The sequence below is a fragment of the Excalfactoria chinensis genome, chromosome 1, assembly GCF_039878825.1.
Source record: "Excalfactoria chinensis isolate bCotChi1 chromosome 1, bCotChi1.hap2, whole genome shotgun sequence".
NCBI lineage: Eukaryota > Metazoa > Chordata > Aves > Galliformes > Phasianidae > Excalfactoria > Excalfactoria chinensis.
Window position 1 is genome coordinate 33,367,749 of NC_092825.1, and position 16,581 is coordinate 33,384,329.

Below are 16,581 nucleotides of genomic sequence, written 5' to 3' on the forward strand. Positions count from 1 at the left end.
TCTTTTTTTTCCTCAGTGAATTTCTCCGTGGGTGACTGTGGGCAGGTAAACCAGTCAGTTAATTTGCTTGATCTGCCATTGTAGTGTTTAAAACTTTTTTCTCATGGAAACAGTTAAGAGGAGTTTAAGAGTACTATCCCTAGGGTGGTTCAAAATACTTCTTTCAAAGAGATAAATATGCAAAGGCAAAAACATTATGAAAATTTTAGTGAATATACTGCAGCTTCACAATGCAACCAGAACATCAAGGTCTGAATGAGAGTTATGGCGTCTATAAAGCCCTCAGAATGATAATGTTCTTGTGAAGGGCTATTTGCTTAATTCCGTACTTGAACAACTAGTTCATATAAGTCTGTCTCAGGGATATTTTCAAGGAGTGACTGCATTTAGATCCTTTTTTGGCCTGGAGCTGAGCTCCAGTTACAACTTCATTTGATTTAATATCACTTGGCGAGAGTAAATGATTAGCTTCCCATTCCTCAGACACATAACAAATCCTAAAAGAAAATTGGAAGTTGAAGGAGTTGAAAGAAGACCAGCAAACTAAATCCTACCCCATAACCTCCCCTCCCCCCAAAAAAAATCAAACCTGCTTTTGTGACTATTGTGTCAAGCCAAATTCCTTTCAGATGCCTCAAATGGTATTTAATCTTGCCTAAATTCTTTAAGTTTTTTATTGTGCGGTTGCTTTCTAGGAAGGCTTTACAAACAGTAAATGTACAACTTCTTTGTTCACCACTAGAGTAGCATTTTTTTATTCCTTGACTGTCTTAAAGACCAGAGAGCATCTTTGTAGGATGAAGCATCCATCCATGTGCACAAAAAGCTCTTACTCCTAGTTTATCTCAGATATTTTACTTCTCAATAGCGTACTTATTAGAGTGAAGCAAGCAGCCTGCCTACTTTATGAAGGTTTCTCTTCTAAAGGAGTCTCTTTTTTACTCTCAGTTTTGTATGCTGCTTTGTCATTTTTCAGTTAGTTATCGCTTTCTAGTATTCTCTGTTCAAACTGGGGTAGCAAAGCGAAAACTTGTCTCTGCTGTTATTCAAAAGATGATGAGGATGAGACTGCAACTAATTTCTCCAACCCTCCTCACCGGCCCAGAACCCCAGTGATGTAAGAGATGGCAGGGGAGAGAGAAAAATGAGCATTGTTCTTATTAATGTATTAATGCATATATTACATTAATACATCAGTCTACTGTATGTAAATACATAGTGTAGTAACACTAGTGCATTAATGATATGCAGTAGAGAAAATAATACTGAGAAATGGGAGACTGCTCAGACTTGGGGCAGACTGGTAAAGCCAGGAAGTGTGCAAGGCAGTTACTGAAGTCACATCACCTCTATTAAGTGCAGTGCCAAAGTGAGCTCTTTATTTTAGAGAGACTGTGGATTTGAGATAGGGTTAGAGCCCAGTTCATGTGAAAGTGTTATTTCTTGAAAAAGAACAGACTTAGCTAGAAAGGAAAACGAGGAAAACTTGCACTAGACACCTGCAGAATTCAGATGCTGAGGGTCTGTGCATATATAACTACTCTTTTCAGTTGTTCAAAGACGGTACTTTTTCCAGTTAAGGGTGGGAAATAGGCCTTTTTTTGCATGCTTCCTGTTCTTTAGTGCCTACATAGAGACCACAGGTGACAGCACTGTCCTGCCTAAAGTTAGAATAACAAAAAAGCAGCTGAAGTGGGTGTTGCTCATGTTGCTCCTGTTTCTCAAAGACCTGTCACTTCAAAGACAGCCACTCTTCAAAGCAGTGTAAATTTCTGTTAGAATACCCTCCTTAAAAGAAATGGGAAGGTAGGGATTCAAATAAGTTATTTGGTTTGAATAAGCTTGTAGTTTGTATTTGCTTGTTGGGCAGTTCCATGGGTACTTCTTATCAACCACTGTCCAATGAATCTTGTTTTTGCTTACCTATGGCTCAGCTAGCTACTATACCATCTTCCTTTTTATTGCACCCTTCTGAGTGTACATCCATTTCTCAGTCCTCGTGACGCTGAGTTATCTGCAGAACACAGGCAAACAAACATGGTTGTTGAACTTCACCCTGTCTTATTGTAGGTAAGATTGTGCAGTTGTGGCTTTAGAATAAGTTAGGAAACATGCAAACTGACCTGCCTCCTGACTTGAATGAGTGGGATCGTGTCGTTAGATCACAGGATCTAATGATCCCGTCTCACTTTTCCAGTTAACGAATACAATTACTTGCTGGTAGCTCTAGATTGAAGGAGTATTACTGCAATGTCAGGTTAGTGTAATCTAGCAGTTATTCTTGAGATGCTACTCTCAGCTCCTGCCTTGATCGTGCAGGTGGCTTCTGAATTTACATGCTCTTCACCAGTAACTTCCTGATTTTTTTGTTGTTTTTTTTTCCTGTTGTGGTGGGAGGAGAAGGAACAAAACACATGATATGCGAGGGGAAGACTGTGTGAGGAGAAACTGTTTAAGATTCGTGTCTGTTTTAGAACAGCTAGAGGGGAAGAGAAATCAGACATAGATGGCCATCAGTCCACCAGGAGCTTGAGCTTCTGTTTCAGGTTTTATAGTGTGCATAGCTTTTAATAGTTGATCATCTTACCTTAGGGTCTTGCATGAGGCTTAAGGGCTTATGTTATTTCAAATGCCGTCAGGGTAACTGAATTATTGGGTTATTTTATGGCTTAAATCTCTTCTTTCATACTTTATCTTCCATCTTCTTCCCCTACTCCAATGATTTGTGATAAACAAGTCAATAGGAAATCATGGCAACACTAGATGGAGCTGAATATAGTATTAATTCCAGAGTAAAGTGTTGTTTCAATCTGAAAATGAAAGTAAAAGTAGGAATCAGGTCTCTAATGCAAGCAGTCAGTACAACACGAGGTACAGAAGGATGAGTTTGAGCTAGAGCACAGTCAGGTCAGGCTGGTCAGGAATCACTGGAAAGTCAAGTTCAGGCAACGCTGGTGTCCTACTTCAGGCGGCTGGGTGTGTTTGTAGCCAACTGTGGTGACCACTGGAAAATGAAGTGATAAAATTTTCTTGCATTGATTGGCATGGTGGACCAGCAGCTTCTTGCTCTGTAAGCTGGTAGTTTACTAGCTGAGGAGGCAAGGCCTGTTCTGTTCTGAAAGCTTTTCTTTTATTAGCAGTCAGTAGAAAGGTGAAGTAACTCCAGAGCCTGTGAGGTGGTAGAGCAAGTGGAAGTGGGTGATGCTGCTTCTGCTGCATGTGGTGCTCCAGAGTCCATGTTAATCTTAAAGTGTACTGGGGAGTAGGTTGTATTGTGTTTTGTTCTGAGAAGTTCTGGCTGGACTGACAGTAAAGCAGTGCAGAAATGCCCAGCTACATCTGCGCTGTATAGGGGCTCTGGGTACATATATTTGAAGCGTTACTGTGTGCTTTTGGTAGTCAAGGAGTAGTTATGCAAGTGGCAGATGGGCTGTCATGGGGAAGGGGAAGTTAGCACTTTGGTTGCTTATTGCCTTAATTTGGAGAAAAGGTCAGAGAAGCGTTTGTTGAGTGTGCTGCCGTCGTTGACACGTGTACAGAGATGTTAGAGCTTTTTTGCTTAAATATTTTGTGGATGAAGAGGATTGGCTGACCGAGCTGTGATCATATGTATGTGCTTCAATTACGTACCACGCTAAAAGTAGTGAAACCAGCTCCTGGGTCTTGTAAAGCAATTGGATACGTAGGACTGAGCTTCCAAACCTGGCTGCCAAAAGAAGCCCTGGCTTGCATTAAACTCTGCTGGAAGTCACCAGTGACTCAAACCAGTCGGTAAAACAGATATTTGGTATGTGCTGGTTAAGTTCTATTACTTCTGAATTACTGTCAGCCTTTGTTACTGACATTTCTACATTTAGTTGCTAACTTCAGACTGAATACTGAGAAATTCTGCTCAAACCATTCTTTGCAAGACAGTGAAATTGCTGCAGTTCGCTCAGATTACTGTGCTGGGATTTCCCCTACGCCCACCATGTCTATGTCATTCCAGTGACACCTTTCCAAAAATGAAGGCAGAACTGAATGTTTGTTTTAAGGCAGTGACAGGTAAAGTAATTGCAGGCTTAACTTGTCGGGAGTTTGAAAAGTGCATTTCATTAGTTAGAGATGATACCTTTTCCTGGTGTTTGCAGCAAGGCTGGGTATATATGGCTTGGTAGGTCTTCTGGAACATCTCTGATGGTGCAAAATAGATTATGAACATGGTGTGAGTGGTTCTGGTGTAGGAAAACTGTTTTCAAAGGGCAGAGTGAGCAGTTGTTCTGTTAGGTATGAGAGTGCTGCCAATGAGCAGTCTGTCCTGCCTTGCTTCCACTCCTCAGCTGTTCTTCCATGGCAGGGAGAAGTATGAAGGCAGGTAACTCAGCCTGCTGAGTGCTGGAGCGTGTGCATGGAGGAACAAAAGAGCTTCCTCTCGAGGCAGTGGGAGCAGCTCTCTTAGCTCAGCTGCTTGCAAGGCGGTCAGAGGGTTCTTTTGTGGAGCAGTGAGACCCAAAGCCAGGCCCCAGCATCTGCGTTGGTTCTGCAGGTTAGTTCTCAGTGAAGGTGAGCAAGCGGACACGGCAGACAGCTGTAGACAGGCACACAGCCAGCATGGAACTCCTGGCCTGCTGGAGAGGAATGGTCTCAGACAGTATTTTGATTGCCTCAAGATAGTTTTAAACCACAGCCATTGTAAGTGCATTAGCTATCTAGCAGAACATAATCAGTTCTCAGATTTAAGCACAAGGTTTTCTTGTGGATGTTTTTATAGTTTATTGTGTGTTTGATTTGGTTTTTGTATTTTTTTTTTCCAACTAACTTGTGGGACCCTGCTGTTCTTTTTTTTCCTTCTTTGAAAAATGCCTGGGAAGAGGTTGGTTTAATTTTCCTACACAAGTCTCTCTGTGAATAATTTAGCTTTTAAATGTTTCAGAATGAGAAAATGCGCACTTATCTCCTCTTGGATAATTGTTTCTTATTAATGGTAACTGTTAGCTCAGCTATAATAGGGTTTATTCAATTTTCATTTTATGACAGAACTTGAATGTAATAGAGAATATAGTATTTAGCTGAAGTTTGGAGCATTTTACTGTAGCTTCATTAAGAGTTGGTGGTTTGAAGACGACTACTGCGTATTTAAAAATCACGAAGCCTTTTTGTCAAACGCAGTGAATTGTGGTATTGTGATTGTGCGTTCTGGATATAGAACAAACTCTGAGTCAACTGATAGAAACTTTGGCTGAGATTTGTATTGTGGTTTATGAGGAATAAAGAGATGCTGTTCCTGAAAGAAGTTTCCCGTCCAGCTTTTTTAGCTAGCACTGGTGATGTCAGTGGTATGCTGCAGTTCTTCAGAGGAAACTGGAGATGTCTCATGCATGTCAGCTTATATGGGTAAAATCACTTACACGTGTGTGCATATGAAGTTATAAAAGCTTGTGCAGTATGACAGAAGTTTGGGGGATGGATGAGGAAAGGATATGTAATAGCTCTGAAATTTAAGAAATGTTTTTAGAAGTTCTGTATCAATACTGTAGGTAATGAACGCTCTCTGCAGCAATAGAGCAATAGCAGCAGCAGTTAACCTGAAATTCAGTGCTGTAAATGTGTTTGTAAAACTGCAAGATCCTCAGGCATCTGAGTGACTCTGGGAGGTTTGCTGTTACAAGATGCCTGCTTATGGTATCTAATCAGTTGATGTCAGTATTTAACTGCTTGTATCTTACATATTTAAGCAAACAGTGTCAGTGAATAATTTATTGTGTGTTTTAGGTATTGAGGGTGATTTCTCTCTTGCACCATGCGTGAATACAAGCTAGTGGTTCTTGGTTCTGGAGGTGTTGGAAAGTCTGCTCTGGTAAGTATTGTGAGGCAGTTAAAACATATTTCCTGTGTCTTCCTCTTTCTCTGACACTCTCTATTAACCGTTATTACTTTAATGTGAGTGAGCACAAATAAACATAAGTAATGGCTGCCAAGGGTTCCTGTTTACAATAAATACACTCTTTGCAGTGTGCTTGCTGGTGCTTTCTGGGCGTATTCACCTCCATTGGTGCAGTCGTGCATACTTATTTCTGGATGGGTTTAGTTGATGGTGCTTGGTCAGACCTTTACCTATCCTACACAGTGAAATGCATAGCCACAGCAATATGGAGGTCTCTGGCTTCACTACAAGACTGGCCATAGGTCTGTGGGAAATTAAGCTCTTTTGGGAGGCTATTAGGCTTGCATGTGCCTGGCTTTGTTAACTTCTGTCTGTAGAAAGTTCTTAGGGGTACTGTTTGTAATATTCCATGGTAGTCTGTAAACCACTCATTTAAGTGCAAATACTTCTATCCATTTGTCTGATGTGTTTTCAGGTAGGATGACAGTATGCCAAGGAGCTTGTGCATTTCAGTTAAATTAATACAGAGAAGTTAGTCATATCAGCCTGCACTAGCACTAAAGAAGTTCACAAAATGAGGTGTTCTCGGCCCAAATGGGAACTCTGCATCTTTCAGTTTGTGTACAAATTGTGTATGTTATCAGAAAGCAAGATCTAAACATTTGCAGCTTTAAGTGCTAAGGAATTACTCTTCTACAAAGGAGTTCCTAAAGGAAGACCTACTTGGCAAATCATTTTAGATTGTGAAACATTTTTTCCCTTCACCTCACAGTTTTTCCCTTTACTGCAGTTTTGCTGGATTTGAACATGTCTGTTGTGAATTGGCCAGTCCTAAAGTTCCACTTGTGCTAAACATGCCCTACATGCTAGGTATACAGGAATATCTTAGTCTATTTAAGGCTAGTAAATGCTGGCAGTTGTTTCTTGAGTAATTCCTGTGCTTGCAGATGAGCAGTGAAAGACACAGTTGTTCTGAATACAAATGTAAAAGCCATTCAGCTGTACAGTATCCTATTCAACTAATAAGGATTCCAGCAGTTAGACAAACCTTTAATCAGTGCATACGTTAATTCTTATGCTCTGAGTGACAATGGCTATAAGAAAGTGTGGTATTACTTTACCTGACAATACTTAGTCACGTAGGAAAATGCCTCTAACTTCTGTTATTTCACTTAATTCATACTTGTCTGTCACTTAGTGTGCTTTCCACAATGCAGTAGATAACTGAATATATACCTAGAACAGTAGTTTTTACCTTTTTGTATGCATCATACGTTATACAAGAGGGATCTTAGAAGAACTTTTGTGTTGCAGACTGTACAGTTTGTTCAAGGCATATTTGTTGAAAAATACGATCCTACGATAGAAGACTCCTACAGAAAGGTAAGTGTAAAAACTCTCTTATGCTTAAGAAACTTAGGTACTTCAGGCTGCTGTAGATGTTGACAAGTATTAGCTCGGAAAGCAAATGGTATCCTGGGCTCCATCAGGAGAGGGGTGGCCAGCAGGCATAGGGAGATGATTGTCCCTCTGCTCTTGTGAGGTCCCATCTGGAGTACTGTGTCCAGGTATGGAGCCCTCAGTACAAGAAAGACAGAGAGCTGTTGGAGAGGGCCCAGAGGAGGGCCGTGAAGATGATCAAGGGGCTGGAGCACCTCTCCTATGAAGACAGGCTGATGGAGCTGGGCTTGTTCAGCCTTGAGAAAAGAAGGCTGTGGGGTGACCTCATTGCAGCCTCTCAGTACCTAAAGGGAACCTATCAGGAGGGGTGTAAACTCTTTGAAAGGGTCAATAATAGCAGGACAAGGGGAAGTGGTTTTAAGTTGAAAGAGGGAAGATTTAGGTTGGATGTCAGGGGGAAGTTCTTTACTAGGAGAGTGGTGAGGCCCTGGAACAGGCTGCCCAGGTTGTGGATGCCCCGTCCCTGGAGGTGTTCAAGGCCAGGTTGGATGGGGCCCTGGGCAGCCTGATCTAGTAAACATGGAAGTTGGTGGCCCTGCCAGGCAGGGGGGTTGGAGCTTCATGATCCTTGAGGTCCCTTCCAACCTGGGTCATTCTGTGATTAGAGCTTTTATTTTAAAAAGAGTATGCTTGGTAATGTTGTATATTATCTGATAACTGAAGTTTGAAATGTAAAGCTGCTTTTAAAAAGTGTGCCTGAAAGGAATAATGCAACACTAGCTTTTTAATGTTTAAGCGTAATGCCCTACTAGCCAGTCAGGAAAAAGTGGTAATTTTATTGTTGGAATTAGGAACACTGAAATACTAAAAAAATATTTTATATGTAAATGTGTAATTTCATGCTTACTCATATGCTATCTCTTCTATTTTTTCATTATTTTCCTATATGAGTTTACATGCATATGTATGTGCAGCTGTGTATTGAGTTAGGATCTGCAGGTAGACTTTGACCTGGATTCCAGAGTTTTTAAGCTTCTTTGCTACTAAGAAAATGTACTAAACCCAAATTCAGGCTCACCTTCAGAATGCAAGAGGCAACGTACTATGTTCAGTTTCACTGATACGCTTGATCTGGTTCCATTACATGGGTTGTTGTGTTATTAATAAGTTGACACAAACATATCAAAAGTAAACAAACAGTGGCCTGTTAGTTTCTCTTCTCATCCACAGCATGACAGGCTGAAAGGTCTGACTCTGCATGCATCACCTTGAATTCTCCGTATTGCTCATTTTTCAGTTTCAGCTGAGGCCATGATTAATATTCCCAGCTAAGACAGTGTATCTAGAATACTGACAAAAGAGTTAACTGTTTAATGAAGCAGATCAGTGTCAGTTTCTTAATGTTTTTCATTTTTCAGCTGACTTACTTTTCAAATGTGTTGATTCTCTGATGCAGCTTACTGTGGGGGACCACAGAAATACTGGTGTCTATACAAGGAAGGCAGGATACACAAACCATAGATAGGGATGGACTGAGCAGGGCCTCCTGTTTCAGTTGTGGAGCAATGCTTATAGTGGAATAAAGAGACTGCATTAGCAGCCTTTGCAGTGTGTAGTTACTGAAGTCTCTTCTGAACAGAAGAGGAATTAGGAAAACAATAATTTCACTCTTGTTTTCTTTGACCTCACAGAGATCGAGTTCTGTCTGAAAGCCCATATGCTCAGAGTATTTTCAGCATACAGAAGTCTTATTAAAGAGATAATGCTAGCAAAAATAGCCCAAAACATTATGTAGCAACTTTTTTTTCTTATGATAGAAAAGCAGAAATTGTGGAATTGTAATATTCTGTGAGTCTGACCCAGCAAAGGCTTGCAATAAATGACTCTGTAAATATACACAGACTCTATTAAAGTGAAAAGTTTCCTTTGTTACAGGTTCACACTCTTCACATCACATTGAATTTGTGATGTTTTCTGGTTGGTTTTATCTAAAACTGTTGGAGGCTGAAACTTTGTCTTTTGACAATGTTTTGTGGTGTTTTGTTTTTTGTTTGTTTGTTTGTTTGTTTTGTTTGTTTGTTTTTAGCAGAGATTTCTCAATGTTTATTTCAGTTTTGGTCCTGAAACAAAGAGGAATATGTTTGTATTCTTCTTTTCAAATCAGTCAGATGAAGTCTTGCTGAAGTGTGGATGACACTTCGGGATGTTATTTTCCTCACTCTAGTTAGTATTCTAACCCGCTTCTTGGGTGGCTTTAAAATACATTTGTTGGGCAGTTGTGATTCATAGAATTACCCGGGTTGGAAAAGACCTCGAAGATCATCAAGTCCAACCCCAGCCTAACCATAGTACCCTAACTCTAACAACCCTCTGCTAAATCATATCTCTGAGCACCACATCCAAACAGCTCTTAAACACATCCAGGGACAGTGACTCAACCACCTCCCTGGGGAGCCTATTCCAGTATTTAACTACCCTTTCTGTAAAGAAGTGTTTCCTAACGTCCAACCTAAACTTACTTTGGTGCAACTTGGGGCCATTTCCCCTCATCCTGTCACCTGTCAGCAGTGAGAAGAGACTTGCCCCACTCTCACTGTAATCACCTTTCAGATACTGGAAGAGAGCAATCAGGCCTCCCCTCAGCCTCCTTTTCCCCAGACTAAGCAGCCCCAGCTTCCTCAGCCTCTCCTCATAGGGTTGGTTCTCCAAGCCCTTCATGAGCCTTGTTGCCCTTCTCTGGACCTGCTCCAGTATCTGCACTGCTAATGTGAAATTTAAAGTATTTGAAGTTGAGAGGATGTGGCTTGAAGTAGTTAGTCTGAGTAGAAATAAACTGAGCATGAATAGAATAACTGAGCATGAAGGCTTAAGTCAGTCTTGATCTACTCCTCAAATATTTCTTCATGAAGGGAATAGATGCTGCTTAATTAGCTGACTTTCTTTGTCAGCAGTCTGTGCTGAAATAGTGACTGTTGAAGGAATTTTCCATCCCTGGGGAACATGAGGGAAGTGTGAGAGGAGTGGAAATAACTTTTTCCTCCCTGAAGTTCTAGTCTACTTACAAAAGAAAGGCTTGAAGACGACCAGGAATTTTGTGCGCATGTGCAAAGAAAAAAGTGTGGGCAGCCTGTCTGAAACCATTTGAGGGCACTTCTGTGTCCTGCTGCCCTCACAACCCTCTTGTTTTTGTTTTATTGTTTTTGTTAGTAAAAACTGGACAGAGGAACTCTGAAAAAGGTGCAGAAATTGATCTGCCTTTTTACACATACAGAGTTTTTTAAAAGCTGGTTCCATTTCCTAATTAGCGTCACTAAAGGCTTAATTTTGTGAAACTCGTCTTAGTGGCTTGCTTTGTGTGTTATGTGCTGTGTACCACTTAGTCTTTATATTGCTATTGAATGAGCATTAGCGCCAATTCAGATTTGTATTATTCACCTGTACTTTTCTTTCTGTCTGTGAATGATCCTTGGAGCACACAGAAATCAGCTGTGCTCGTTGCCGATATTACAAGTTTAGCAACCTTCCTTTTTAATAATCAGAAATTCTTAATCACTTTGCAGAGTGGTACTTGGCTGCTGAAGCTGCTTTTGAAAATGTCACTGGGGCTCTTTGGAAGGCTGCTTCCTGCTGGTTTCAGAGCATATATCCATATGAACTTCTTAAGCCACTATGTTGCTTTATGCATGATGAATCTGTTTATAAAGTCACACATTACTAGTAGTTTTAAAGAGAAGAGTTACAAGAGGAAGCACTCTAACCACTTCTGTTTCTCTTGACAGCAAGTTGAAGTAGATGCGCAACAGTGTATGCTTGAAATCTTAGATACTGCGGGAACAGTAAGTAAAACCAATTTTCCTAAGTTCTGGTGTACAGTGTTAAAGCTTTCAAAAACTGTAAGGATATAAATGATGACAGGTTTCCTTCCTTGTTTGCAAAAGAGTAACTGTGGTCAGTGCATTGGATGTAAGTTGTTCTTCAACAGAAGTTTTGTTCTCAACGCTAGAGTGTTGCAACAGAAAACAAATTGCAAGTTTCCTGTGATCTAATGTTCTGTCAGAAGAGAAATATCAGACAGAGCACTTTTAGAAATTATTCTGCTGCTGTTTCACATTTGCAGCGCCCAGAGGCAAGTTTAGGCCCAGTGGTTACTTGGTTTTGATTTCTGTTGCTGTAGAAAATACGTACTTTCTTTTTCTTTCACTTTTCTGTTGTGTCTGAGATGGACTCCTGACATGAGGATAGAAATAGTATCTCTCTAGTCAGCTTATGGGGACTCAAAGCATAAGGTTTATGTTTAGCCTTTGTGTACTAGTCAGGGTTTTTTTTCCTGTCTTGTTCCAAAATATGCTGAAGCCAGTCATTTTTCTCGTTGATTCCAGTGAATGTCCCTTGGAGTACAGCATGTGTTTTTGGAACTATGATAGCAATCAGATCCTGTAATCATCTATTTAAACTGCAAAACAGAGTAGGGTAGTGTAAAACTACAGAAAGATTGAGTGGGTATTCTCGTAATAGGTTATGCTTTTCATCTCACGTGTAGTATTTGGTACAGATGTAGAAGAAAACTTGTATGTGTTTAGTATGTGGATATTTGGTATCCCACATGAAACTTAAACTGACTTCATCACCTCAGCTGCAGATTTATTACCTAAATATCGAATGTAATTTTGAAAACAATAGCCCTGTTTTACATTAGTGCTCGCCTCTAATCACAACAGTGGAGGTGTAATAAGGTCTTAATTAACGTGTTCCATGCATCCAACCATGAAAGGGGTAGACTTATAAAAGAAACCAGAAGTTTGGAGGAGTTGCGTATAAAATTAAGTTCCACCCCTCCAGAAAAAAAATCTCACTGGATTTTAGAGCTAAAGACATACAAACAGACAGAACTTTGAAATGTTTCCATTATTTAGCCTCATAAATCCTATTACACTTAGTTATGCTCCACTAGGAAGAACTACATGACCTGGAGCAGTTGGATTGGAATACAGTTGTAGTTTGAGATCATGTACTTTCAGTTGATGAACTCCTGGAATGTAGTAATAAGATAACATGAGAGACTTGATGAGTGATTGATGAATCACAAGATAGCTAAGCCACCAAGGTAAGGCAAATGCTATTCCAGTTATACTAGTGAGAGCTTTTAGTCAGGGACAAGTCCTATTGCTGCTGCTGTGTTGGGTACCAGTGAGTCTCTGTATGCAGTGTCGTTGTTTTCACCAAAGTCTAGAAAGTGTGACAAGTCTATTGAGCGTCTCTATCCTCTGTTCAATCTCACTGAAAATGAAAGTAGGATTTAACATACGAAGTGTCTGGAATATAAAATGGCGATTGACAAGGGATGCAGTTCCTTTGCAATGTATTTTAAAGAACAAACAGGAGACAGGAAAGAGTTGATATAAAAGGCATTCAGGAGGAATGCAACATCTGTAATCTACAGACTACACTGTGTTTCTGCTGTACTTGTTCTCTCTTTTGAAATTATTTCAGGTTCTGGGATGACTTCTTTTTTGTCAGTGCTATAGCCCTTGGCAATAGTCAGATGCTGTACAAACGGCCTATATAATGTTCCTGGCTAGGGATTTATTTAGAAGTGGCTTAATTCAGTGCATACAATAAAACAGTAAAATATTAGTCAGTTTAAAAACAGGAGAGCACGAATGCATCATGCTTGTAAAATATTTGTAACCTGAAGTATATGGCAGTTTGCGTAAGGAAAGTGCAAATTTAATGCAATCTCTGTACCTTTTTCTTTTAAATTACAGGAACAGTTTACAGCAATGAGAGACCTATACATGAAAAATGGACAAGGTTTTGCATTAGTATATTCCATCACAGCACAGTCTACGTTTAATGATTTACAGGATCTAAGAGAACAGATTCTTCGAGTCAAAGACACTGATGATGTAAGCATCTCTCTAAACGTTTCAATCTTCTGGAGTTCTCGTTGCAGATGTTGTAGTGTATACACATTGGTGAGATAGGTTCCATGCTTTAGATAAGAGACAAATCAGTCAGTAGATGCATGGTAAAGAAATGCAACTCTTGAGGCAAAACAGGAAAATTGTAACTTGTTACGTACTCTGCAAAGAGAGATGTTTAATTGCTACCTTTGAAATGCTTAATTTAAAACTACGTAACTTGTTTCTGCAGTCCTAGAGAATAATGTCTAAAGCAACTCTATTTCCCATTACTATACGGCAAAGTTTTAAAAGCTTACAGTGTTTCTCACTGCTTGTGCTATTTTGAAAGCATAAAGTTAAATTCTTCCAATGACTGTATTGTAAGCTTCAAACTTGTGTGTTCTGCAGCTTTATATTTTGTACGTTCTTGCGAGCAGGTTTGGTCATACCGTTTCCACGTAATTTCAGTGTGCAGCCCTTGGCATTATTAAGATATAAAGTGAAGATAAAACAAATTTACAACCGATTAAAAACTCTTAACTGTGGTAGGGAGTACTTTTTCCATTGATAAAAGGAAAGGTATTTCAAACATTATAAAACTGTTTTTGTCAGAAACACTTTGCATGCTGTAGCCACAAGACTGAGGAAGGGAATAAGCAATGATCATTTTAAGTGTGCTCATCTTGTTTAAGCTGCATTAATTTTTGATCCCTTCCTTCCTTCAAGTATCTATGTATCCTTCAGCTCTTGGCAGACACAACCTATTTTTCAATTTCATTGAAGTTTACTGTGACTCATAGAAAGCTCTTTGTAATTTATTAAGCCTGTGCATCTCCAGGTCTTACCCATATTCAGTAGGTTTCGTCTCAAAGTGATTTACTACCCGTTATCACAAGTGTATCTTAAAGAGGCAGAATTTAAGTTTCACACACCTTTTCTTTCCAAAACCTAACAACTGCCTTTTTATTTTAGTATTATTGTTGTACAGGATTGAACTAAAATCAGAATAATTAGCGGGACATTCAAAACCTTAATTTCTGTGCTATGCTCATTCTGGTTAGCATAAGGTTTCTTTGGTTGTATTATATAAGGTTCGTTTAGATTTGTATTTCTTAAAGTTCCTCTTAGTCTTCAAAACCACGCCAGGATTTTTGAACGTTGAAGTCTTGTAGCTGAGTCATCAGTCGACTTTTTGATGCCTTAAATTTTAACAGTTGATGTCTGTGCACATGAAAGTAAAATCCCATTAGAACACTTAGTACATGTGAAATTTACTTAATTAGTGTTGTACTGAATCCAACCATTTGCAACCAGTACCCTGCAAAATGGCAGGTAAGAGAAAATGCAGTCACTTTGAAGCCTCTCAGAGGTGCAAGCTTAAGTTTCTGTTATACCAGAACATGATTATGCTGGCAGTCAGGTATCTTACACTGTGCTTGTCAGAGATGTTAATGATTTCTATGCTGATGTTGAATTGTTTTTAGGTGCCTATGATTCTGGTTGGCAATAAGTGTGACTTGGAAGATGAAAGAGTTGTGGGAAAGGAACAAGGTCAGAACCTAGCAAGGCAATGGAATAATTGCGCATTCTTAGAGTCCTCTGCAAAATCAAAGATAAATGTTAATGAGGTAAGGCATGATACCTGTATGATGGAACAGTGGCAGATGAGACAGTGCTTTGTTGACTGAACATTACCGTATGTCAAGAAAAAAATCAAAAATAACATTGATTATAATGGACAAAAGTATATGCTGTTATTTTGAAAATCTGTGATGATTTATATCAGGGGGTGTAGTTCACTTTTACTTAAAACTTTTTCAAATTGATGAATTTTCATATAATTAGTTTTCAAACTATAGGAGTTTGTGGTAAACACTTGTGTTTGATTCAGGCTTCCCATACTACATTCCCTGGTTGATACAAATTTGTTTTCAAAAGTAGCTGACTGGAGAAGCCAAATAAATAGGTGCTATGCAATAAATAAAAACAAAAAAAACACCTGTAGTATCATGCTACTTATTATCAGGATGTAGGCATCTGATCAAGCACATGTATTTATGCATTTCTAGGACATGCCATAGTATATGCCTTCTTATTCAGTGGGGGTACCAGCATAAAGACTCTGATGCAGAAAGCATTTAAAAAAAGACAGTGTTGATGTTTACCTTTCTAGAACAGCTTGGATTTTGTGATAAACCCTGCAGTTCATTGTGTCTGCTGGAAAATATTATTGGCAATGTCAGTCAAGTTGAAAGGCCCCCTGTGCAAGACTTGCGTGTAATCAAATGAGCATGGTGGTTTTATGCACAGCTGACTTTAAAATGAGTAACGCATATTAAATTAGGATTTTCTGGAAACTCCTCAGTTGTTCTTAAAGATGTATTTGCTTAAAGTTATATGTTTAATAAGCTAGAGCTTATTTCCATCAATTGCTAAAAGCCCTTGCAGGATAGTTTGCTGCTTTGCAAACGGTGCCCTACAAAACTGCAAGGAGAACTTCAGTATGAGGACGTGATTTAAGAGATGCAGAAATAATTGGCATAGTGTCAATTATGAACAAAACAGCTGCTGTTTAATTGTAGTGCCTAGATTTGTCTTAAACTAGCTTTTCCACAAAGCTATAGTCTAATTAGAATTCTAAGGAGACTCAAAGTGTGAGAGTCTTATACTTTACCTGTCTAGGAAATGTAGTGTTGTAGTTCTGCACAGGCTGTTGAGTTAATTGTAAGTAATATTGCATGCTAGTTGATCATGGTGGCATAGCATTATTTTCAGGTAAATTTGACCCAGAGATCAAATATCTTTAGCAGAAAGTAGACATATGTTAAGTGTGCAACTTAGCTTTCCAGCTTCATGATAATTGAATATTAGCAGAGATCTTTGAGTATCTGAGTAAATAGGATTGAGGAGTTAAATTTGTGAGGGAATCTTCTTAATTCCAGTAACCAACTGATGTTTATATTCACAGATCTTTTATGACCTTGTGCGACAAATTAACAGAAAAACTCCAGTGCCTGGAAAAGCACGCAAAAAGTCATCATGTCAGCTACTTTAATACATAGCTGTACTGTAGCTCTGAGCCAGGTAAACCTGTTTAAAATGTTCAGTTTTGTGTGTTTTGCCTTTAAAAAACAACCGAAGCAAGCAAACAAAAACACTTGTAGCTTCTATCATGCTGAACTGCATAAAAAAAATCCTGATATCTTGAAGCTTTTATGATATTAATTTTGCCGTTCCAAAGTCAGAATTTGTGCAAGATTTACTATTCACACTGATACAAAGAAGTTTTTTCAAGCTTTAAGGTGTCGGTGGAACTCCCTTTAGTGACATTTGTCCTGATACTTCCAAAACTTAGCTTTTGAAAATGCAACTTTTGGTTTTTGGAGGCTGATAGAGTATACTGCAAGAGCTCAA

At 39.2% G+C, this 16,581-nt stretch overlaps 1 protein-coding gene across 1 annotated transcript in view; it reads left to right on the forward strand.

Moving 5' to 3' along the window:
- Window positions 1–16,581, forward strand: part of RAP1B (RAP1B, member of RAS oncogene family) — a 33,315-nt gene that overhangs the window by 12,330 nt on the left and 4,404 nt on the right. Inside the window, exons 2-7 of the mRNA XM_072342033.1 lie at window positions 5,752–5,836; window positions 7,178–7,246; window positions 11,044–11,100; window positions 13,030–13,170; window positions 14,652–14,795; window positions 16,136–16,251. Of these exons, the coding sequence (XP_072198134.1) occupies window positions 5,780–5,836; window positions 7,178–7,246; window positions 11,044–11,100; window positions 13,030–13,170; window positions 14,652–14,795; window positions 16,136–16,222 (555 nt within the window). The 5' untranslated portion in view covers window positions 5,752–5,779 and the 3' untranslated portion in view covers window positions 16,223–16,251. The remainder of the gene's footprint in view (window positions 1–5,751; window positions 5,837–7,177; window positions 7,247–11,043; window positions 11,101–13,029; window positions 13,171–14,651; window positions 14,796–16,135; window positions 16,252–16,581) is intronic.